The sequence below is a fragment of the Sorghum bicolor genome, chromosome 4, assembly GCF_000003195.3.
Source record: "Sorghum bicolor cultivar BTx623 chromosome 4, Sorghum_bicolor_NCBIv3, whole genome shotgun sequence".
In the NCBI taxonomy this organism is placed as follows: Eukaryota; Viridiplantae; Streptophyta; class Magnoliopsida; order Poales; family Poaceae; genus Sorghum; species Sorghum bicolor.
The window spans coordinates 3,775,640-3,798,020 of record NC_012873.2 but is presented as its reverse complement, the minus strand read 5'-3'; the positions used below and the strand labels follow the sequence as shown (position 1 = coordinate 3,798,020).

Below are 22,381 nucleotides of genomic sequence, written 5' to 3'. Positions count from 1 at the left end.
TCCTACTCCTAGCTAGACAGCTGCTGCTGCCCTAGACGTCCTAGCACACAACACTGTAGCTAGCTACTAGTACACATGACATGCATGCATGAGACATGCTGCACAACCACTACTACACACCCCCTACGCGGTACACAGACTACTACGAGTACTCTCAACAGGTTCTACAGTACACATGCTTGCTGCATCGAATCATACATCCTACCGTCCAAAGTCCCCCAGCCTACCCCTCCTCCTCGTCAGCCGGTGCCGCGTTGCACGGGGAACAGGAAGAAAGGGGAAGGCATACCTGACGGACTTCGGACTCGATCCATCACCGTCCCACCAGCAACAACGTACTAGTACACTACATGCTCCTACTCCAGTCCACCGCATCCATGCATGCTCGCATCCACCGTATGCATGCATGCATGCCTCGTTTTGACTCCACTGCCGGACGGCCACCACAAGCAGCAGCAGGCCTAGCCTGCCCCCATGGCGCTAGCTAGCTAGCTAGAGATAGCCTTGGCCTTGGATGCGGTGCGGGCGCCCCGCCGGCGAGCCATGCGGATGCGCCTGGGCGCGGCGGGGACGTTGACGCCGTCGCGCGGCGGGGAGAACTCCACCGGCAGGAACTCGTCCTTGGCGCGCTCCAGCCTCATCTTCTCCAAATGCCTCACCAGCATCGCCTTGCCCTGCATCCATATCCATGGCAGCAAATCTCGATCAGTCAAATCAGTCAGTCACACAGCTAGCCAATCACACGGCACCATCGCATGCATGCAGGCACATCAAATCACGCTCATGATTGCGTTTTTTGCGTACAAGTTTACACACGCATGACACACACACCTGCTGCGTGGCCCGGTCGATGTTGATCACCTTCTTGGAGCCGTGCACTTTCCAGCAGCAGTTTTGCAGGGAGCAGTAGAGCTCCTTGGCTGCCGCCGTAGTCGTCAAGTTGATGAACGCGTAGCCGAAGTTGGCCTCTTTCCTGCACATTAATTAATAACACGAAATCATGAATTCCATCACACAATATCACATGGGCGCGGATAGTAGTAATCGGATTAAAAAAAAAAACCACCACGGCCGCATCAGTTTATCACAAGTGATCACTACTTATTATATACTCATTTTGTTGCTCTAAAAGATCACTGGCATGAATTTTCATTTTCGGTTGCATCAGTTTATCACAAGTGATCACTACTTATTGTATACTCATTTTGTTGCTCCAAAAGATCACTGGCATCAATTTTCATTTTCGGTTGTGTTTTGTCTCTTTGCTCTTTAGCTTTTCAGAGGACAGAGTTTTTTTTTTTTGGGAACTTTTCCCAGGACAGAGTTGAGGCCAGCATTCGTGTCATTGTGTCTGTTGTGTGCAGTGTGTACTCTACAAAAGAAGAAAAAGAAAGGGGAAAGTACTGTGAAAGTGAACTTTCATTAACCTTATGTTTACAGCTTTCATTCATGTGGCCTTGAGAAATGCTGGGAAAGTTAAATTTGCCCCTAAGGCATACTAGTTATCTAGTACAACAAAGAAATGCTCATATTTCATCTAAGAAATTAAATACAGGTGACAAACCCACAGCCTTGAGGGCTGTTGGCCAAGAAAATGCCGGAAACATAATCGATCAAGTTACATGTTATATTCTATATGTGCACAACAAAGTGACAAGTGAATTACGACAATAGCATATCAGTTAATAGTGATCCATGCATGCTGCCATTGGCTACAAAATTTCATCTGCTTTGTTTCTCCAGAAGCTCAGGAATGCAGAATGGTAGCATCAAATTTCACTTGTGCTGTTTTGTCTTTATCCTTTAGCTTTCTCCAGAACAAGGAGGACAACATTTACGTGCATATGTACAAAACAAGTAAAAGAAAGGAAAAGCACTCTAAAGTTCAGTTAATTAAGTGGTCACTACCGTCTACTTATACAACTAGAAACAATATAAAACCATCCATTTTGTTGCTTCTAAAAAAAGCACTGGCATCAAGTTTCATTCTGTGCTGTTCTTTTTTTTGGTCTTTTATCTTTCCCAGGAGGACTCAATCCAGCATTTTTGCGTGTTCAAAAGAGGAAAAAGAACCCAAAAAGTGTTGTGGAAGTTCAGTTTCCTTAACCTTATTCTTGCAGCATTCATTAGTGGCCTTTTTTTTATAAAGGATCAGAGTGGCCTTAAGATTTAAGAAATAATATGTATTGAGTAATTTGCACCAAGAAAAATGCACGCACTGGCCAAACTTGTTAGCGAGAAAATGCAGGAAAATTAACCTTAGTGGCCATTGGCCAAGGCTGTCAGCAAGAAAATTTAAACAGGATAATAGTGCTCCTTATACCAAACGCAAATTCCATTTAAGTTGGTATTTCAGAATAAAAATGCTAGCATTAAACTTGTTTTGCCAAGGACCATGCATTCAACTTCACTTGTGCAGTTTTGTCTCCTTGTTCTTTAGCTTTCTCCAGAACAAGGACACTGAATCCTGCCTATTCATGTGCAAAAGAAGCAAAAGGACCCTACAAGTGCTGTTTCCTACAGTTTTTATATGCTTTCAAACTAGAGAACTAGTACAATGCAAATTTGCACCAAAACATCAGAATCCGTTATGAAACCATTTCTACTCGCGTGTGCAATGAGACAGGACATACACACTGCACTAGATAGATAATGTGGCCAGATTCATGTCCAAGCCTATGCAGCAAATATTACATCAGTATCCGTTAAGAAACCATTCTACATTACTATGAAATTTTTCTGTCTTGTTCGGGTTCTTTGCTTTATAGCTTTTCTCAGAACAAGGACAACTGAAATCTGCGTTCTTGTATGTGCCAAAAGAAGAAAAGTAAAAGGGACACAAGCCTATTTCATGTAGTTTTTTGCCCCAAAAAATTGCAGCAAAAAACAAGCATGGATCTGATTCATCACCTGAAGTCCATCGGCAAGTACAAGACGTCGTACGCTGCGACAACGACGCCGGCGGCCCTGTTCGCGCGCGCGCACTGCTCGTCGAGCAAACTGATCATATCGCCGCTCCTGCACACATAATGATAACCCGCTGAATCTATGGGTGCCAAGGTTCATCAAGAACAATCTACGAAAAGAATGCAGCTAGTGTGCATGTCCGTGCCCTTGTGATGATCGCTGGGGCAGTTCAGTTACGGTTACCTGAGCTTGTTGGGGATATTGCGAAGCATGATGGTGGTGCAGTCGCCGAGCTCCGAAGGCTCCGGCTTCACCCAATCCCGCGGCCGCTTCGTGTAGAGGGACGTCGGCGGCGCCTCACGCTGCGCGGTCAGGCGCGCGCGCGGACCCCGCGCCTTCCGTGGCCGCGGCGCCTTAGCCTGGCTCCAGCTCTCCGCCTTCAGCAGCCGCGCCATCCGCGGCTTGCGCTTCGCCGCCGGCACCTGGGCAGGCGCGGCGTCGGCTGCGGCGGCAGAGGCGACCGGCTTCATAGGCACTGGGGGCAGGGCCTGGCGCTGCTTCCCTGCTCTGCAGGGGCCGGAGAACGCCGCCATGAGCTTGTGCGGCGGGAGGCCGTGCGGCGGCGCCGCGGGGACGCCCTTGCGGAGGGCCGGCGGGGAGGAGCACTGCTGCACGGGAAAGCAGAAGCCGAGGCCGAGGTGGCCCTGCGGGGAGGCGACGCAGCAGTAGGTGACGAATGGGAACCGCGGCGGGCAGGCGTCGGCGAGCGGGAACGGGGGCGGCGCCGGCGGCGCGAGGGGGTAGGGGCATGGGAACGGCGCCGCGAACGGGTTGAGCTTCGTGGCGGACATGGTGGCTGCGGGTGTGCCGGTGAGCACGGCGAGGGCTGCAAGCACGGAAGGGACGCACTCGGTCGGACGAGGCGAAGCGCGGCCGCGTTCGCTGGAGCCGTGGTCCGCGGCCGGCCGGCCGGCTTTATAGAGCGTGTGGCGAGGCAAGGGGACCCGGAGTGGGCCGGTAGGGTTGGTGCCGGGCTTGGGCGAAACTTGTCTCACTGCCGGTGGGACCAGGGTACAGGGCCCGGGCGGCATTTCAGGATGTTGAAGTTTGATTGGCCGAATGATTTGATTGTGTGCGTTAAAGCCGTCGTGAAAAACTTTTATATCGGAATACATTTAAAATATTAAATATAAGATTAATTAAAAAATAAATTACACAACTCGTCTGAAAACTGTTATACGAATTTATGAAGTTTAATTAATTTATCATTAGCATATATTAGTTACTATGGCAATAATGACTAATTATAAATTAATTAAACTTATAAGATTAGTCTCACGATTTATAATCAAACTATATAATTAGTTTTTTTTGTTTACATTTAATGCTCCATACATATGATCAAATATTCAATGTGATGGGATGAAAAATTTTTACGTGAGAACTAAACCATCAAAGTATATGAGTTTTGCATACCTCCAAACATTTCTTTTAGTAAGCGACTTATTCTTAAAACTATTGTGGATCATATTTAGTAAATAGGGGTATACTTTCTTTTGAAGACTAATCTATTTTAAAAATTCTAAACCATCGAAGTATTTTGATATGAGCTAGAGGAGTACGTATTAGTGCCTTGGTAGTTATTATATTTTCTTTTTTTCAGCTTCTTTTTGGTATTTAGTTTTGTGGACTTTCATCTTGATGATGATGTCATAGTGATAACTAACTCTGGACTAATTTGCTCGGGTTAGTTTGTACTCCCTCTATTCCAATTTAAAGAGCATCTCCAACGGTTTTACAAATGGGCTTTGCATTCTTGTTTTTTTAAAAAAGTTTTAAAAACTTTTATTTATCAGTTTGTCAAATGAGCTTTGTATTTTGGTTAACTTGGCAAATTCCTAGCCAGCTTCGGCATATATGCCAACTGTGTATTGCGCTTGGTATCGCATAGCCCCGTGTTTTCCTTCTCCGCGCGTGGTTCCTCTGCCGCCGTCGTTTCCTTCTCGCGAAAAGTTAGAGGCCGCGATAGAGTACATTGGCGATGACGCTATAGAGTACAACAACCCCCACCGGCTAGCTGATTTAGCCCGACCTGATTGAAGCTGTCTCCGTCCCCCTAATCTTCTAGTACGCTAGCTGCATTCCAAGAAGCCTTGGCGGCTGCTAGCAGTCTCCGTCGCCCTGATCTATTCTCTTCCTTCAAGTGCACACACGACCAGAAATATCGCACGACGAATAGCGCGCGAAGAAAGATGCGCGCCTGAGTCAACGGCGCAAAGAAAATTTCCACCTAAAAAAATAACCGATGGGTCCACACTTTGGGTTTTGTCATTTCAATTTTGACAAACTATTGGAGGTAACCTTTTTTCTCCTCTCCGTATTGATTGAGACTTGACAAACTCCATGTTTTGCCAAAAATAAAATACAAAACCGTTAGCAATACTCTAAGTCATTTCAAGAATTTTGGAGAGTCAAAATATCTTAAATAGTGATCACATAGTACTGAATACATAGTCTCTAAAGAGGCTTTAAGTTTTGGATCTATTGTTGTAAAAAAAAGTTTTGGATCTATCCTGCCGGTACCGTTCAAACCGGAAAGTTTTTAAGTTTTCCATTATATATAAGTTAAACCTCTCGGACAACAACTATCTACAATATTAAACAAGAATATTAAATATACCATGGAATATATTTTGATAGTATATTTGTTTGATATTATAGATGTTACAATTATAAACATATATTTTTCTACTATGATATTGATCAAAGTTAGATAAATTTGTCATGAAATAGAAGTAAAAATGACTACTACAGCTGACCTTGTTTAGTTTTATGAGTGAAAAGTTTTCGAGTAAGGTGTCATTTTCGTTTGTATTTGGTAAATTATTGTTCAACTATGGACTAATTAAGCTTGAAAGATTTGTCTTGTAAATTATAGACAAACTATATAATTAGTTGTTTTTTTATCTATATTTAATGCTCTATGTATGTGTTGTAAGATTTGATGTGATGAAAAGTCAAGTTTTTTAGTTTCAAATATAACTAAACAAGGCCTTAAACGGTTAACTACAAACAATTTCAGCGGGTGTGGCGAGAAAGATCAAGATAGTGGACTGACCGCTGAGTAAAAAGAAGCAAGCAGCTGGTGGAATGGTGGAACAGCTAGGACCGATCCGAAGTGCTTTCTTTCGCAACAGAAAGCAGGGCACCCAGCAGCCTTGTCCTTCTCCGGCACCCAGCAGCCACCCTTGTCCTTCACCTCCCCCATCGCCTAGGCGGATGAGGTGCACGGAAAGGAAAAAGATCCAGAATGCTCAAGGCTAGGCTACGCGCAGATGGTGGTGGGGGTGGTGGTGGTGGTGGTGCGTAGCGTAGCACACTAGTACGCAACTACCCCCTACGGCGTGGTCGTCCCGCGAACAGCGCTTGCCCGTGGGTCGTGACCGTCTCTGAGCAGGCTTGCAGTGTGAGAGATGACAAGACCCGGCCCGGGCATCATGAGCGTGACAGCGACACGCTCCATCCGGAAAGAATCATCATATTCTACGGTCCAAAAGTAACAATAATTAAAAAAAATTTGCCTTGCTAGAGTAGTATGCCCGAGTTTAACCAAGGCCTTGTTTAGTTCATCCCAAAAAGCAAAAAGTTTTCAAGATTCCCCGTCACATCGAATCTTGTGGCACATGTCATACTGATCACTAGAGCAAAGGAGGCGGGGCAGGTCGAAGGGGTTATTCCTAATCTAATCCATGATGGTTTGTCTATCCTTCAGTATGCGGATGACACAGTAATTTTCATGAGCCACGATGCTGAAAAAGCTGTGAATATGAAACTTTTGCTTAGCACCTTTGAACAACTATCGGGGCTTAAAATAAATTTTCATAAAAGTGAAATCTTTTGCTTTGGCAAAGCAAAAGAACATGAGATGTTTTATTCGCAAACTTTCGGAAATTTGTGCTCATGTTTTTGTTACAAAAATTGGGAAATGATTAAATGGTACGAGTGTCTTCTTCAAAAACGTTTAAAAAAACTTGTGCCATATATAAAAAAACGTTTACAAACATATTTGCTAGTAAAACTAAAGTCGTGGTTCACATGCAAACTTATTGATTTTAATGCTTTAGTACTAGTATAATAACTTTAATATATTATCATGGAACTTTTTCATTTTATATGAAGTGTGCATATGATTCATGACTATGGTAGCAGATGAAAATTAAATTAAGTCGAACTAAATTCTAAAGCTCTAAGGCCTTGTTTAGTTCCCAAATAATTTTACAAAATTTTTCAGATTCATCGTCACATCGAATCTTTAAACGCATGCATAGAATATTAAATATAGACGACAAGAAAAACTAATTGTACAGTTTGGTCGGAATTAATGAGACGAATCTTTTGAGCCTAGTTAGTCCATGATTGAACAATATTTGTTAAATACAAACGAAAGTACTATAGTTTCGATTTCTCAAAATTTTTTAGAACTAAACAAGGCCTAAATTTAAGCGAATAGTCAGAGATTTAAAGCTCCATTTTTTAGTGGAATTTAAAGCTCCAGTTGAAAGAGACGCCCGCGTTCGACTGCTAGGCCTGGTGGGCTGTCTCGACTCGGGCTCGGGTCCGTTGCAACGGTTACTGGAGTGGGCCCAAAATCTCCGCTGCGTCTGCCTGTGGATAGAGAGCGCGGCGAGGCAAGCGAAACCTCTGCGGCCCGCAGGCTCCAGCGCTCCTCCACCTCTCATGGCCACCGGCGCCACCGCCTCCCGCCTCGCCGTCCTCGCACCGCGGCCGTTGGCCCCCGCGCCGGGACGCCGGCGACATGCCCCTGCTCCCGGTTGCGGTCCTTCCCGTCCGCGCGGTCTCCACGCCGCGCCTCGCGGCCGCGTCCTCTGCCTCGCGGCACCCGCGCCCGCTGCTCCTTCCACCACCGACGCCGGCCAGGACCGCCTCCGGAAGGTAGCCGCCAGTGCGTCCTTTACTCGTTAGCCCTGTTTTATTTGTAATCGTATATGTAGACATTGGTGATTGGTCACCTAAGCCACTAAGCCTCAAGCAAATATTACTGTTCACTATTGCGTTGTGCTGGTGCTCGTTAGCGTGTTGATTCAGCGCGTGTTTTATGCTGCTAGGTGCCCATTTCGAATATCAGGAACTTCTGCATCATCGCGCACATCGACCACGGCAAGTCCACGCTGGCGGATAAGCTGCTAGAGCTCACTGGCACGGTGCAGAAGAGAGAGATGAAGGAGCAGTTTCTGGATAACATGGACCTGGAGAGGGAGAGAGGGATCACTATCAAATTGCAGGTACCCATATACAAAATTCTAACCTGTAACTGGATAATCATGATCATTTAACCATCTCTATATTGACCAATGGGGGAAAACTCTTGAAATAACTAGTTGCTATTATGCGGATAATTTTCTTGTGTTTTTGTTAGTTTGGGCTGTCATTTGCTTCTACATAGCTCCTACTGGATGGGTTCTCTGTTCTCCCATTTTATTATATTATTCATATTTGGTGTTTGATATGTTTTCACCTGTTCTAATAATTTGTGTTTTAGGCAGCTCGGATGCGCTATGTCATGAATAATGAGCCTTACTGCCTGAATTTGATTGATACACCAGGGCATGTTGATTTCTCATATGAGGTATATAGTCACTTGTTCATACCACTCTCAGACAAAGAAGTTTTCCTGCTTCCAGGCAGCGATTGCTTCCTATTAGAATTGCTAATTGAAGATTTAATTCCTCTGAAATTTTAAATCCTTTTGGAGTGTATATGGTAGTACTATGGTAATTTTGTAGTTCCATTTTCAACATTGTGAGTTGATTTAACCATCTTTGGAACTATCTGATTGGATGCTAGGTTTCCCGCTCTCTTGCTGCCTGTGAGGGCGCACTTCTTGTTGTTGATGCTTCTCAGGTGCAATATATATTTCCTTCCTGTAAGTTTCAATAGCTATATATCTGAAGATATTTGTCTTCTGCATGCCAATGCACGGAATCTAGCCAATTATTTCGCTGGCTTCCAATACACATTTGCTGCAATGTAAAAGATGTATGATGGCTTGATGCAGGGCGTTGAAGCTCAGACATTAGCGAATGTATATCTTGCGTTGGAAAACAATCTTGAAATCATACCGGTTTGTTCTACTCCATTTCCTGTGCACAAACTGTGGTTCCTATTTCCAATTTTTACAATCGTTTTCATTTCATTGTCAAATCCCTATACATTGGACTTCATTCAAGTCTTTGAAATGTTAGTTTTCCTTCTTGGTATTGCCCTTTTACCTTTTTAGATCTGGATGCAAACTGAGTAATGAACTAATGATGACAGCTAATGTGAAATTCATTCTGTAACATGGATAACAACTGCTTAAGTTTGCTCGTGTTGCTTCGTAAAAAAATACATTTAAGCTTTAATTGTTTGATTGCCCTTATTAAATTGCAAAATGAACAATTTATATGATATCAACGGATATCTATTCTCCTTTTGTTTTCTGTTGGCAATGACTTTGTCCTCTAATTTAGGTTCTAAATAAAATAGATCTTCCTGGTGCTGAACCTGACCGTGTCGCACAGGAAATTGAAGAGGTATTTCTGAAAGCATCACCCCCTATCTTAGACTTGTCCTCTATATTCTTTGGCCAACAGCTCCTTCCATTTTCTACTTAAAAGTTATGCCCCATTTTTCTCTTAGAACTAAAAATTCATCCTTGTCTTTATTGTTACCAGATAATTGGGTTGGACTGCAGTGACGCAATTCGGTGTTCAGCAAAGGTTAGTTTTTGTTTCCTTTGCCTTTTTTTTTTATTTTTTTCTACAGAAGTTACTTATATAAACTGGTAGCTGCAGATAGAACATATCGTGCCCCCTTATGAACAGGTATAATCTTCATATTAACTTCTTTTTTGTTGTTCTTTCGTGTAGGAAGGCATAGGCATCACTGAAATACTAGATGCCCTTGTGACCAAAATCCCCCCACCGAAAGATACGGCAAAAGATCCTCTCAGGGCTCTTATATTTGACAGGTTCCCTTTAAGTACTTGAGCTATTTAGAATTGGCTAATTAATGTTCTACATGTATCTGAACTACTGTTACATGATGTCTTTGTGGTTGCAGCTATTATGATCCATACAGAGGTGTAATTGTGTACTTCCGTGTTATTGACGGCAGTATAAAGAAAGGGGACAAGATCTGTTTTATGGCCAATGGAAAGGTAATCAAAACCAAACATAAACCTCACCGGAAACTTAATGTGCTTTCTATTGTTGCAATACTTTTTATTTGAAAAATTAGTTCCTAAAGTACCACTGGTAAAACACCATCCAAAGCTCCCTCCTAGTAATTTATTTGTATGCCGCTTTAGGTATTTCTGATCATCTAAATTAGTTTCCAGAAACCCATTCTACCCCATCTTCTTCAACCTTCATAATCCTTGTCTATACCGTGGGTAGAACGTCATGCTAAGCTTGTTGTCCATTTAACAGGAATATGTTGCTGATGAAATTGGAGTACTATCCCCAAATCAGATGCAAGTTGACGAACTATATGCTGGCGAGGTACTTTTTATGCTGTTATGTCTTACATCAATTATAATCATTTGAGGAAGATATTAATTTTTTGGCTCTCCAATTCATTTCCTCAAGGATATTGTTCAACTGTCTATTCAACTATTTCAGCCAACTATTTTTTCTTGAACATATTATTTTCAACTATTGTTAGCTATGATTCCTCATAAATAAAAACACAGTTACCATGTACTAACCATACCAGATTACAAAATAACTGTTGCAATCGGAACAATTAAACCAGGCCTTTATAAACTTATAACTGTATAGAATTATCAGCAATCTCTGAGCAGGGTCTAGTTCAGAAGTTTTTCTTCTATCTTCATCATGCGTTCATATAGAACAATGTCTCTTTGTATCTTGATTAGTTGCCCACTCCTTGACAGGTTGGTTATCTCTCCGCTTCTATAAGATCAGTAGCAGATGCCAGGGTTGGTGATACAATTACTCATTATTCAAAGAAAGCAGATCATGCTTTACCAGGATATTCTCAAGCCACTCCAATGGTTTTTTGTGGCTTGTTCCCTATAGATGCTGATCAGTACTGTATCTTCCCTTTATATTGAGTCTCGTTCTTTTCTGTTACGGTATAGTTGTATGAAACATTGTATTTGTCAATAGGTTTGAGGAGCTGCGGGAAGCTCTGGAAAAACTTCAGCTAAATGATGCTGCCCTAAAGGTGGGTTTCCTGGCCTAACTATATCATCATATTGTCATGAATGTATTGTCAAGACATTTTGTTCATTTCTAGCATTTGAAGTTTGGCACATATTTTCCTTGCCCCAAATTGTGGATATTGTGAACTTAAAAGAAATGGTGTTGGCACAAGCTCAGATATCATGAAATATACTCCTTCCATTCCAAATTATAGCTTACTCTGGCTTTGTCCTAATTTTGACCAAGTTTATGGAAAAATGTATCAACATCTACAATATAAAATTAGTTCATTAAATTTTCCATGAAATATTCCTTGATTGTGCATTTATTTAAAATTGTAGTTGTTGATATATTTTTTCTAAAAACTTGATCAAAATTAGGGAAGCTTGCATTAGGACAATGCTAACATGAGCTATAATTTGGAATGGAGAGCAAATGGCAAACCCAAAAACAGTTCCACTAACAACTAATTTGACCACAGTGTCTTCAGTTTACAAGTAGCCAGATGATGCATGAGATCAGTATATTGAATTATTGATATACTTGGATGAAGATGGTTGTACTCAATATCTCTAATTAAATGTAAAAACAACATAGAATTAACAAACTTATCGTCTCCTGATGGTTTACCAATTCTTGTGTTAAAATATGAACAAGTATGCTGATCAATAAATTCAAATCCAGTACGTTCGGTTATGTATATCAGACCAATGTTCCATTCTAACTACCAAGAAACACAACAGTACTTCATCTCATTTTACGAAAATGTATGCAGTAAAAGCAATGTCATTAAAGCCATACATAATAGTGACTGATAAAAAACTTAATGTTAAAAACAAAACAAGTTTGTTCTCAGTTGAACTCTCTAATATTGAATGTTCTTTATGCATCGGCGTTTTGTATGATACTTCATTGTCTCTAAGTCCATGTCATTAATGCAGTTTGAACCAGAATCTTCTAGTGCCATGGGGTTTGGCTTCAGATGTGGTTTCCTTGGTCTTCTCCATATGGAAATTGTTCAGGTTCTTACAATCTACTTGGTTCATGGCAGTGTAGTTCATATATTAAAACCATTATGGCTTGAAATTTCTACAATATAGTTTTTTTCTATTTTCAGGAAAGGCTTGAGAGGGAATACAACTTGAACTTAATAATTACTGCACCAAGTGTGGTATACCGTGTGAACTGTGTAGATGGTGAAACCGTAAGTCTTTTATGATCTTGAACTCGTCTTTCCTGGAATCAACATTGCTTAACAGAATAATAGTTATATGGCCATAACTCCAATTGTTCAAATCAGTACATCTGTTGGAGGTGCAAGAACTTAAGCTGTATCCAAAATCAAATAATCAACATTCTTTTGTCAAGTCTGTTCAAACGACCTCAAACACGACATATTCCATATTTCCATCTTAAATCCTCATTAAAGAATGTTCTTTGTCATACTAAGGAAATGTGGATATATTTTAGGAACTTCACTATGGAGAATTAATTTATGGAAACCGCCTGTACTTGTTACTTGCACAACTAATGAAATAGTGGTACTGCACAGAGGTGCCTAAGTTTCTACTTGCACACTTCGGGAAAAGTTTTTTGTCTATTAAACCAGTCACTGGTACAGTCAGGGGGAAACATAGGTCTTAAGAGACCAACTGTTATCATTTCAGATGACATGTATAGCATTTGCAGTCAATCCTAGTGTTTTTACCAAAATTTCTTATATGGTGCATGTTGCGAGCAACTAAGCTAAACCATCCAAGTGTGCGTAAATTTGCATTGGGACAAAAATATCTGACTTTTCTTAACTAGAAACCAGTCAGTTTTATTTGCATGTGAAAAAATGATTGCTTACAGATGTCATATAGGTTGAATGTTCAAATCCATCCTTGCTTCCGGAGCCCGGGAAGCGGAGGTCTATAGAAGAACCATATGTGAAGGTTGTATCTGTTTTCCTGAACTTTGGGAGTAGTATACTAGTATCCTGCACAGGTCTGATTATTGTTTTTGGTGTCTTCCTTTTCCCTCTTTACAGATTGAAATGCTTACACCGAAGGATTATATTGGTTCAATAATGGATCTGGCTCAAGATAGAAGAGGTGAATTCAAGGAAATGAACTTCATCACAGAAAGCAGGGCCAAACTTATTTATGAGCTACCACTAGCCGAGGTGTGAAACGGAGCTATTTTCTTTGCAGTAAATTGAAGATTAAAAAAGTTTTTAGAAGTAATTAGATGCATTCCTTAATGCATGTATAAAATATACAAAATGAGGTGTTTCAGAAACAGATGATATAGTTATTTTCAACAGTTTTTAGTCTGTCTGAAATATTTCTACGCCATAGAGATGACTATACGAAATGCATCATCATCACTGTTATGTTCATCCTGCAGCAACCTGATACTGCATTATATGTCTCAGCATTAAGTAAGCATGTTGCACCTTTTTGCTGCTTCTGTAATGTTTGTTTCTCTTGAGCCTGGCTATGAAAAAGATACTTCCACTGTTTCATTCTATCATACATTATTAAACAATGATGTATCTTGCAAAACATATTCCTTCTGCTGTTGTATTTCATTGATGCTAATATACCTGTAGAATGTACCTATTGCTTAGTGGACATTTGTGTATGCAGATGGTTGGCGATTTCTTTGATCAACTGAAATCACGAAGTAAAGGATATGCTAGCATGGAATATTCACTTATCGGGTACTCATTGTTGCTATTCTCTAGTTTCTCTGCAGTTTTAGCCTTTTGGTAGCGCCCATGTAGTCCTTTGTGAAACAGTTAGCTGAGATTTGTTTGTTTACAGGTACAGAGAAAGTCAACTAGTAAAGCTAGATATACAAATCAACGGGGATCCTGTTGAGGCGTTGTCAACAATTGTACACAGAGATAAGGTGCTTCATTTTAGTTGTTATCTTATCTGCACATATAACTTATGCAGTTCAGAAATAGCAGTGATGCCATTGTTTCTTATCCAAGGCCAAACGATCTATAAAAATATTAGGATACAATTCATTTATGATGTGATAAACATCTACCTGTACAGTGGGGGCCTCCCCTGCTGTATTTATGTTTCAAAAAAGATAAACATCTTTACAGACCACAGACACAAATATTTACATTGATTCTGTACTTATGGCAAACTGCAAACAATAGATACATTTCAGGAATCTGCTTGTGTCTGAGTATTTGATCATACTTATTGTCAATGACATAATTGTGTTAAATAATGATTTATCACATATTATCTTTCCTTTGTACTCTCATGTAACCATCTATATAAACCTGCAGTCTACAAAGTAGCACAACAGTTATTCTAACTGTATTTAGTTTGAGTTTTTCTTTTCTCTCTAGTCAAGTGCTAACATCATTTTCGAAAAAGTAGCTTGTATCCATAGACCTATAGTTATTATGGAATAGTTTCTCAAGGCAATCTGATTGGTGAAATATTTTTTTCTAGGCATATGCTGTTGGCAGGGCACTTACTCAAAAACTCAAGGAACTCATACCTCGGCAAATGTTTAAAGTTCCTATTCAAGTGAGATTTGCCTGTCTTATTCTCTCAGATTTTTTTTATCTTTTATGTACATAACAAGATCAGGCAGAGAGTTATGAGGGAGTTAAGAGTACCTTCATACCAGCGTGAAGGGATTTTAGATAATAAGGGTTGATGAGAATCTTGGTAAAGAGTTATTTAATGAGAGAATATTATGTGGAACACATGCACATCTTTGTGTGTACCATCTGTGGGGGTACAAATGCCTTAATTTGCGGTCATGGGTTTCCAAATGTTTGAGCCTACTTTTTGCAAGCTATATCAAGAGGGAGCATGAATTTGATCTTGCAATTTTCCAGTAACAAACTAAAGAAGTGATTGGCACCACCCCTGCTTCATATTTTCTTTTGAAATCTTGCTTGGCTTTATTTAAACCAAGCATCCTATGCTAGAAAATTAGCATAAACAACTTGTACCAATCCTTTTCCTGTGGTGATAAAAACTCCAGTTCACAATCCCATTTTCCAATAGCAATCAGATGCTAATGAGAACATTGACAGGCATGTATTGGCACAAAGGTCATTGCGAGCGAAGCCCTGTCTGCCATCAGGAAGGATGTCCTATCAAAATGCTATGGTAAACATAACACTATAACCGGCACTTTGGAAGCATTTGTAAAGCTAATGGAATATCTTTATCTCACACTTTATGATCAAGTGCACACTTATCTCATACAAATAGCAGTTAATACACTCGTGTTCTATATACTTGCCTTACAGACTTACAAAGCTTTTATTCAGAATACTATGTTTTTTTTTTAACTTGCAGGTGGTGATATAACAAGGAAAAAGAAGTTGCTGAAGAAACAGGTATTCTTAGAAAAAAAAAAGTTGTTTGGCCAAAGAAAGAACTTTGAAAATATCATTTTGTGTATAAATACATAAGTAGTAGAATGGTTATACTGACAAATGATTGACTTAAGCTTTCATAGAATGACTTGTAGCTCTGTTCATCAGAATCCCTTCGTGATCTGATATAGTATGATCACTGGATATCTGCAAACAGGCTGAAGGAAAGAAAAGGATGAAGGCAATAGGAAGGGTTGATGTTCCTCAAGAAGCATTCATGGCCGTGTTGAAACTGGAGAAGGAGGTGCTATGAAAGAGCTCATGGAACTTTGTGTCTCTGTAAATTAAAGATCTCTTCTTGTGCACAACTCCACTCCGCAAGTTTACTCAAGAGAGTTTTGAGACAACATGGCACTGTGATTCAACCTGGCAGCTCTGGACCAGGGGAACCAGTCTAACTACAGATCACTCCCAGAACAAAAGCTGCTAATCTAGCGACTGGCATTCACTAATTTTGTTTTGTATGTCAGGTTATGATGGTAAACAATCATGTTGAACAGAGTTTTGCCTGGCACATGTATACGAAATATGTCAAAGGGCGTCATGGAATCCAATTCCCTGTAATGCTACACAAACTTGTTTCTACAGTTGAATATACCTTGTAAAATATATGTAGCACCTTAAACATTTCCTGGAGTACTTCATGAAAGTTCATACATGACAGATGTATGGTTCAACCGAACAGAGGAACTGGAACAGAGCACAGATTACAGCAATAAATCCCTGGCACACCGGGAATGGAACAGAGGAGAAACAAACAAGAAAGAGGCAAATGAGTTACAGATCGTTACAGCACGTTTGGAAGGAGGTTCTCCAGCGCTGAACTAGAGGTTTTCCTTGCTATCGACATCCGTGATTATAGCACGAAAAGACACTTTCAGGGAGTGCAAGTGCAAGCTCAATTATCCAGTGATGGTTACTGCTGTTGAGGTCGCTGCTGATTTGCACTCTGGAGAAAGGAGCGGTAGCCACCTTGCAGGTTCCTCACGTTCTTGAACCCCTGAACACATCCAAGTGAGCAGCCTAGTGTGAGTGTGTGACCCTCAGTTATCAGACACAAGCTTGTCCTACTAGATTGATGGCTCAGATGGCCTGTGTTTACCGCGTTTACAAGGTCTGCGGTCGCAAACCTGGATCTGTTCCCCGTGTTGCAAGCCTACGTACATATGAAATAACTTGTTTTACACTGATTCTAAAATGATTATAGCGTATTTATGAGTATATATGATTGATGAAAGGCAGTAGTCTACCACAATGAAGACATCATCCTTCCCACAGAGCGCAGCCACTTCCTCTACAAAGTGTGGATTTTTCTCCTTCCCTTGGGATCAGCAAAGAGAACAGGTAGACTAATCAGGGACATGTTTGATCAGAGTGACTGAGGCAAGTTTAAATTTCAAATCAATCACGGACTAAGTTTCTAATGAAAAAAGAAAAACAAAAAGAAGGAGAAAACACTCCAATCGATCCCAGCAGGTCCCTACTGTCAGTGAGCAAGCAGAACCAAGAAACTGACCTTCCGGCGTGACTGACAGGTAGTAGGGAACATTCCGAGCACCGGGTGCATGCGCCTTGTCGAAGTCCTCCCGCATCCTGCGGAAGAAGAACCATTTCGTCCCCGTCGTCAGTTCATTCGCAGTTAATCCTAAGAACATGAAGCTTCAGAATATATAGAGTACACACATACCTGACATCCACATAGCCATGGCCAGAGCTCAACAACGCATGCGCCTGGTCAGCGTCGATGGTAGGGATGATGACCTGCTCCTTGTCGCTGCACATCAAAGGCTGACTCTGGTTAATCCAAATGTATCCATTTGTTTCGCAGCAGAACTGTTTGTAATGGATGCAAATCCGTGCATGCACCAAGCTAATGGCGAAAAGGCAACATCAGATGAACTCAAAAGTTACAGATGGAGATACTGTAGTTGCCTTGCCTTTGCGCCTTTCTAGTCTAGTTACCTGCTGGTCACTGGAGATGCCATTGATACAAGGTAACAGGAATGACCTCTGATGAGTTGTGAGTTCTGACTATGCAGATGCGGCAGGACGAAGTGATATCCCTTCATCAGGATATGCTGGCTAACAGCTCTATGCGATAGTTCTCCCTTAAAATAATCTTCTCTGAAGTCTGACCTTTGATGCTGTATCGTCATTGCTTATCTGGCAACGAACCAATAATAGCTGCAGGGAATTTGTTTTAGACACAAGGAGACTAAGTAAGGGTTGGTTCTTGGTTGACATGAACAGCTATATATTGTGCTTTGTTTACAGCCTACTTGGTGATTAGTTTTCCCCCTTCGAATTTTTCCAAAGTAGAAAATAGAAACTTTGGGAAGCCCACTTGATGATAATTGACAAGTGCTCTAATAGAACAATCTGCAGGAAATTGTGAGCTTCACTCCTGCCAGCCTATTACTGATAGGTATGCTGTCGGCTTCACTGCTGAGTCATAAGCTTAGGATGTAAACAATGATCGGAGATCCTATTTACTTAACCACGAAGACGGTTGTAATTGCCGAGTTGAGATACAAACCGGTAGCGATATGCCAATCTAGGTTGTAGCTGTTTGATTATGCAATAGAATCACAATATCTAGATTGACCCGACAATCTAGATATACTAGCAAAAATACAAACAGAAGAAAAAAAAACTATCAAATCTATATCTCTATTATCTAATTGTATAGAAGCAAAATTTTAGACTCTTTTTTCGTCTATCTATTTTTTTGTCGTCTTCCTCTAACGACTGAACGATGGAGAGTTTATTTTATCTAGAATTATATATATAACCTATGCGCATACAAGTTAGAATAATTGCGTCCAAAGCAATATGGAGTAGGAGTCCTAATATAGGCGAGACCCACACCCACTTCACGTGCATACCTCCACTTCGTGCAGGCACCGCACGGCGTCGTCATGCTGACAGCGAGCCTGCCAGCCGCCGCCGGTGGCGCGGGCAAGGACTTCGACGAGTCGGACATCTGAGGTGCGTTCGAGCTCCCGAGTGGGCGAGGGCGGGCCACTTTCTGGCGGCGAAGCTGGCGTCGGACGGCAGGGCCGCGCATGGGTCGCTGTCGATGAAGATTCCGGACTGGTCCAAGATCCTGGGCAGCGAGTACCGACCTAGCTACCACTATAGCGCAGGAGGTGCCGGGACTGATCAGAGCTTGACGACGAGGACTCCGTGTACTGGGTGCCGCCCCACGAGCTGGTGGCGTGGCACCGCCGTGCCACGTCGCTATCGCTGAACGGGGTCGTCGGCAGGACGCTCAAGGTCCGGGACGTGGTGTGGAAGCAGACCACCGGATAAAAAAATTAGACAACAGGAACATATAACAACACTATTTGGAGACGAAGACGGTAAAAAAGACTGGCGGACAGAAAAGTGGAAAGCTGAAATTTTTATAATTAAATATTAGAGATAGATAGTAATATTCGATTAGAGCTTCGGTTTTATTTAATTAATCTCGGATTAGTATGAAACTCAAATCAAACAGTAACGATTCCTTTCACAGGATCAGAAATCGCCTAGGAAGTCGCCAACCCCTTCAGCAGTAGCTCCTCTTTGCCTTCGCGTAGATGCGGAGGCTGTTTTTCCTACTGGGCCATTTATGGGCCGAGCGCACTGCCATTTCTAGCACATAGAGATGGCCTACAGGCCCAGTTCATCTTGCTTGCCATTGGATGTGTGATGGACGGCTTTCGGCTTCCTATCTCCGAGCAGGCCAACAGCTAGCATCATCGTGTTGCGTGCACAGAAAAATAGACAGACTCAATTTTTTACAATTAAATATTAGAAATAAATAAAGAGCACAAAAAACCCGCTTCGGCTGGCTCATTGACCGTGTGCGTGGTTCTTCTCCAAAACGCACTTCTACGGGTGAGGCGTTCGGGCATGGATGCGTGAATAGAAATCTCGACGCCCACCCTGCTCTCTTTGCAAGCGGATAAGGACAAGAAACATAGAAGAAAAAGAAACAGAAAACATAAAGAATAAATGAAAAAAATTGAAGAAAAAACATTGCCAAAACAAATTCATCTCCTCAAATAGAGCTGCTCACAGAGTTAAAAACTGTTGAATAAAAAAACCTTATTCTACTAATAAAGTATACTTGTACCGAACTCAGGGCCGACCCTAGGGGAGAGACAAGAGGTGCGACACCCTAGGGCCCCCCTTATATAGGGGCTGGCCCAAACATATGTATGCACACAAGAAGAGAAATCGTCGAGGGGTAATCTGTCTTCTACATCTCCGCTGCGGCCGCACTGTACTGCTCGCCCTCGCCAATCTCGCCATCACTTATCGTCGTAAAACCCACTCGCGGGCCTCCTTCGAGTCCTGTACAACTGTCCTCTTCCGTCCATGTGAGAAGCCAAAATCTACTAATCTTCAATTCTCATTTGCTCAGCACTTAGATATATCCGTACGTACATCTTTCTATTCTTCTTGTTTGATTTAGGTGATTGAATATATTAGATAAATATTAGTAACTCATGTAGATATATTTTTCAGTCTTCAAATTGTATAATGTTACCTAAGAATTGGCTCTCAGCAAAGAAAACGGAGGGATATAGATCAATTTGTTCAATCACAAAAAGACATTTTAGATATGTTTTTTCCAGCTCCAAGTAGTGTTGTGTCCAATGATAATGTTGTTCAAGAGTAGGAGTAGCAGCAAGCTGGTGAAAATTTAAACGAAGTTGATGTTGCCATTGATGATGCAAATCTTGAAAATTAATAACAAGGAGGTTCATCGATCATTATTAAACATGTCAAAGCGAGATCATATTGTTTGATTTGTATCATGCTTTGTAAGTGAATTTTGAAACATATACTCTAGAGCCTATGATGATAAGTTCGTCGTAGGGTCCTTGAAACATAGGGCCACCGAACCGATCATATATTATATGGCTCAAAACACATGAGCACCTCTACGACGACTGTCATCCGCTGCACGCGAATCACGTGACTACGACTGATCCATTATAGTTTCCATCTGCCCACGTGTCACGACGGTTCATCCGTTGTTTTCAGCTATTCCCTTCCAGCTACTGCTCTAACTCTTCCGTTGAGCCAATGCCAATCAACCCGCGCAGCAGAGCATGTGTGTTGGTTTATTTTATTTTATTTTATTTTATTTTATTTTATTTCTCTCTCTCTCTCTATATATGGGATATGGCTTGGATTGCATGGATGCATAGAGCCATAGACGAAGCAATAATGGAGAGCAAGAAGGGTGACGAGTCCCCGGCACTGCCCCACGACGACGTCTTCCCGGCGAACTTCGCCGAGATCGTGGCGTCTCTTCCCAGAGGGCCACCGTGCTCGATTTTTCCTAACGTCCGTCTGTACCGCGGGTTCTGGGTCCCCACCGGCTTCCTGCTGAACCTCCCGAGAGCCCACGCCTTGTTCGAGGAGCGCCGGCCCGCCGACATCCTCCTGGCGAGCTTCCCCAAGAGCGGCACCACCTGGCTCAAGGCCCTCGCCTTCGCCACGGCGCGCCGGTCCGTCCACTCGCCGCTCGACGCCGCCCACCCTCTCCTCTCCACCAACTCCCACGAGTGCGTCGCGTTCCTCGACACTCTACGTTGGTCGTCATCCGTAGAAAGCGATGACGACGGCGGCACGACGGCGGCGGCGGCGGCGCCGCGTCTCCTCGGCACGCACATGCCCTACTCCCTGCTCCCGAGACGAGCGACGGCGGACGGCGGCGGGTGCCGGATCGTGTACATCGCCAGAGACCCCAAGGACACGCTGGTCTCCACGTGGCATTTCGATGTGAGCTTGCGGACGTCGAGCGCGGCCGTAGAACGCGGCGAGCGCCCGACAGCGGCGGCGGCAGGAGCCACCTTCGAGGAGGTGTTCGAGCTCTACTGCCAAGGCCACTGCGGGCTGGGCCCGCAGTGGGAGCACGTCCGCGAGTACTGGGAGGCGAGCAAGAGGACGCCAGGGAGCGTGCTGTTCCTCAGGTACGAGGAGATGCTGCAGGACCCGGTGGGCAACCTGAAGAAGATGGCGGAGTTCATGGGGTGCCCGTTCTCGGCGGCGGAGGAGGACGCCGGCGTCGTGCGCGCCATCCTTGAACTGTGCAGCCTGGACAAGCAGCGGAGCCTGGCGGTGAACAAGACCGGAGCTTACGCCTACGTCAACGCTCGGGAGGGCTTGGTGACACAAGTCGTGGACAACAAGCATTTCTTCAGGAAGGGGATCATGGGGGACTGGAGGAACCACATGTCGCCGGAGATGGCAGCGAGGCTGGATGGCATCGTCGAGGAGGCACTCAAGGGATCGGGATTTACCTTTGGGTACACCAATACAAATAATTAGGGCACGTTTGGCACGGCTCCGCAGTCTCCGCTCTACTGTTGACAATGGAGATAGGAGTGTTTTAAGATCTTTATATCAACTCGATGTAATAAACTTGAATTATAATAAAACTTCTTTTATCGACAAAATTGCCGGTCATTAGTTAGATTGCTGTATGTTGTTATATTTCTTTTTAGATGAAAAAACAGTATATGGTGTTGCAGTAATTTGTGAATCAAGCTTCCTTTAACCATTCACACGTGTTTGTCAAAATTGAACATGCATCCTTCATTGCCTACGAACCGACAAACCAAGAGGGAAACCTACTAGTATGTGATTTATAAAGTACTAGCAAACGTGCTAGTATGTTACAACAAAGTCCAATACGTATGGAAACCAAAACTTCATATCATTGCTAGATGCGAGTTGCTCTAGCTCGTAGTATGAGCATGGGTCGTGAGTCCAGATCACGTATGATATATGGAGGGCGTGGCGTAATACCTCTTGGAATCGCACTCTGAATCGATCA

General features: G+C 42.6%; 4 protein-coding genes across 4 annotated transcripts; 2 read left to right on the top strand and 2 right to left on the bottom strand.

Annotated features, from left to right (window-relative positions):
• LOC8076083 (protein MEI2-like 7) lies at positions 489 to 3,998 on the bottom strand. The gene is made up of 4 exons (XM_021458969.1): positions 3,151 to 3,998; positions 2,911 to 3,018; positions 832 to 979; positions 489 to 674 (listed from the first exon to the last, which is right to left on the bottom strand). The coding sequence occupies exons 1-4, from the start codon at positions 3,996 to 3,998 to the stop codon at positions 489 to 491; spliced, it is 1,290 nt and encodes a 429-aa protein (XP_021314644.1).
• On the top strand, positions 7,533 to 16,182 carry LOC8074653 (translation factor GUF1 homolog, chloroplastic). The gene is made up of 22 exons (XM_021458571.1): positions 7,533 to 7,860; positions 8,034 to 8,210; positions 8,468 to 8,554; positions 8,773 to 8,829; positions 8,984 to 9,049; positions 9,438 to 9,500; positions 9,642 to 9,686; positions 9,837 to 9,937; positions 10,030 to 10,126; positions 10,398 to 10,469; positions 10,865 to 11,019; positions 11,100 to 11,157; positions 12,077 to 12,157; positions 12,253 to 12,339; positions 13,001 to 13,072; positions 13,168 to 13,302; positions 13,769 to 13,842; positions 13,946 to 14,033; positions 14,600 to 14,677; positions 15,196 to 15,271; positions 15,464 to 15,504; positions 15,701 to 16,182. The coding sequence occupies exons 1-22, from the start codon at positions 7,645 to 7,647 to the stop codon at positions 15,794 to 15,796; spliced, it is 2,022 nt and encodes a 673-aa protein (XP_021314246.1). The 5' UTR covers positions 7,533 to 7,644; the 3' UTR covers positions 15,797 to 16,182.
• Positions 16,139 to 17,880, bottom strand: LOC8076082 (thiosulfate sulfurtransferase 16, chloroplastic). The gene is made up of 6 exons (XM_002451520.2): positions 17,506 to 17,880; positions 17,231 to 17,317; positions 17,060 to 17,136; positions 16,794 to 16,864; positions 16,646 to 16,699; positions 16,139 to 16,543 (listed from the first exon to the last, which is right to left on the bottom strand). Exons 1-6 carry the CDS (start codon positions 17,697 to 17,699, stop codon positions 16,460 to 16,462), a joined length of 567 nt encoding a protein of 188 aa, XP_002451565.2. The 5' UTR covers positions 17,700 to 17,880; the 3' UTR covers positions 16,139 to 16,459.
• On the top strand, positions 20,723 to 22,001 carry LOC8076081 (cytosolic sulfotransferase 10). Its single transcript, XM_002453287.2, has one exon. It carries the CDS (start codon positions 20,740 to 20,742, stop codon positions 21,871 to 21,873), a length of 1,134 nt encoding a protein of 377 aa, XP_002453332.1. The 5' UTR covers positions 20,723 to 20,739; the 3' UTR covers positions 21,874 to 22,001.